Source organism: Octopus bimaculoides, chromosome 17 (assembly GCF_001194135.2).
Source record: "Octopus bimaculoides isolate UCB-OBI-ISO-001 chromosome 17, ASM119413v2, whole genome shotgun sequence".
In the NCBI taxonomy this organism is placed as follows: domain Eukaryota; kingdom Metazoa; phylum Mollusca; class Cephalopoda; order Octopoda; family Octopodidae; genus Octopus; species Octopus bimaculoides.
Genome location: NC_068997.1, coordinates 44,276,735 through 44,277,981, shown reverse-complemented (window position 1 = coordinate 44,277,981; position 1,247 = coordinate 44,276,735). Strand labels below are relative to the sequence as shown.

The window sequence follows — 1,247 nt, the reverse complement described above, 5'->3', positions numbered from 1 at the left end:
CGATAAGCCAGCTGGAGGAGATGTCCTCCTGGGGCTAAAAGCAACAGTAACATCCACCCCCTAGGGGTCAGCCACACTTAAGTGGCAATATACTACACTTTATCATGCAGTTACTGTTAATACTTCATTTAGAGAATTAACATTGCTATATATATATATATATATATATATATATACAATGACTGTCAATGTATAAGAATGTAATATAGTGTATTGGACATGTATGAGGTGTAGAGTAGCTACCAATGATGATGATGATAATAGTGGTGGTGGTGGTGGTGTTGGTGGTGGTGGTGGTACAGCAATGGGATTGAGTTAAGAAAATTAAAGATGTTGAACACAAATAACAATGCCATTGACAATGATGAGTGATGACAATAATGAGTGATGACAGTGATGACAATGACAGCTAACACAGGAGTGATCACAGCGATATCTTATATAACAGCAATGACAATGACGACAGTGGTAGATGATGTAATAATGGTTTCAAATTTGGACACAAGGCCAGTAACATTTAGAGGAAGAATAGTTAGTCAATTACATCGACCCCAGTGCACAACTGGTACTTATTCCATCAAACTCAAAAGGATGAAAGGCAAAGTCGACCTTCGACGGAATTTGAACTCAGAACATAGTGAGTCAGAAGAAATACCATTAGGCATTCTGTCCAATGCTCTAACTATTTGGCCAGCTCACCACCCTTATAGCTACAGTAACAATGATGACAGTAGTAACTAGTGTAGCTCATCCTTCTTTCTTCCTGTATCTAAGTTATCCAGAACATTCGCCACTGGTTATCACTGAGCAAGTAGGGTGAGTGTCTTCACTGCTGGTACCACGTCACTTAGACTTTGGACATCTGGAAAGGAAGAAAATATTGGTATGAGAGCAAGAGGGAATGTATTAGGTGGGCAGTTGTGATGGGGTGGGTATTAGCAGGAGATTGTAGTGTTGGGTAATCAATTGTGAAAGAGGGTGAGCAATGGTGAACATGTTGGTAAATATTGGTGAGGATGAGTGAAGTGGAGTGAGGGAGAGTAAACAGAGGTGAAGTAAGATAATTAGAAGAAAGAGCACCGTCCGGGCATGATCGTTGCCAGAGCACCAGCTGTCTGACTTCCGTGCCGGTGACATGTAAATAGCACCGTTTGAGCGTGATCATTACCAACGTTGCCTTCCTGGCACTTGTGCCAGTGGCACGTGAAAAGACATTCGAGCGAGGTCGTTGCCAGTACCGCTGGACT

The 1,247-nt window shown here is 41.9% G+C and overlaps 1 protein-coding gene across 1 annotated transcript in view; it reads right to left on the bottom strand.

Moving 5' to 3' along the window:
* Positions 1 to 48: 48 nt before the first annotated feature.
* LOC106878305 (centrosomal protein of 70 kDa) overlaps positions 49 to 1,247 on the bottom strand; it is a 22,186-nt gene continuing 20,987 nt past the window's right edge. The window contains exon 7 of the mRNA XM_014927494.2: positions 49 to 862. Coding sequence (XP_014782980.1) covers positions 801 to 862 — 62 coding nt within the window. The 3' untranslated portion in view covers positions 49 to 800. The remainder of the gene's footprint in view (positions 863 to 1,247) is intronic.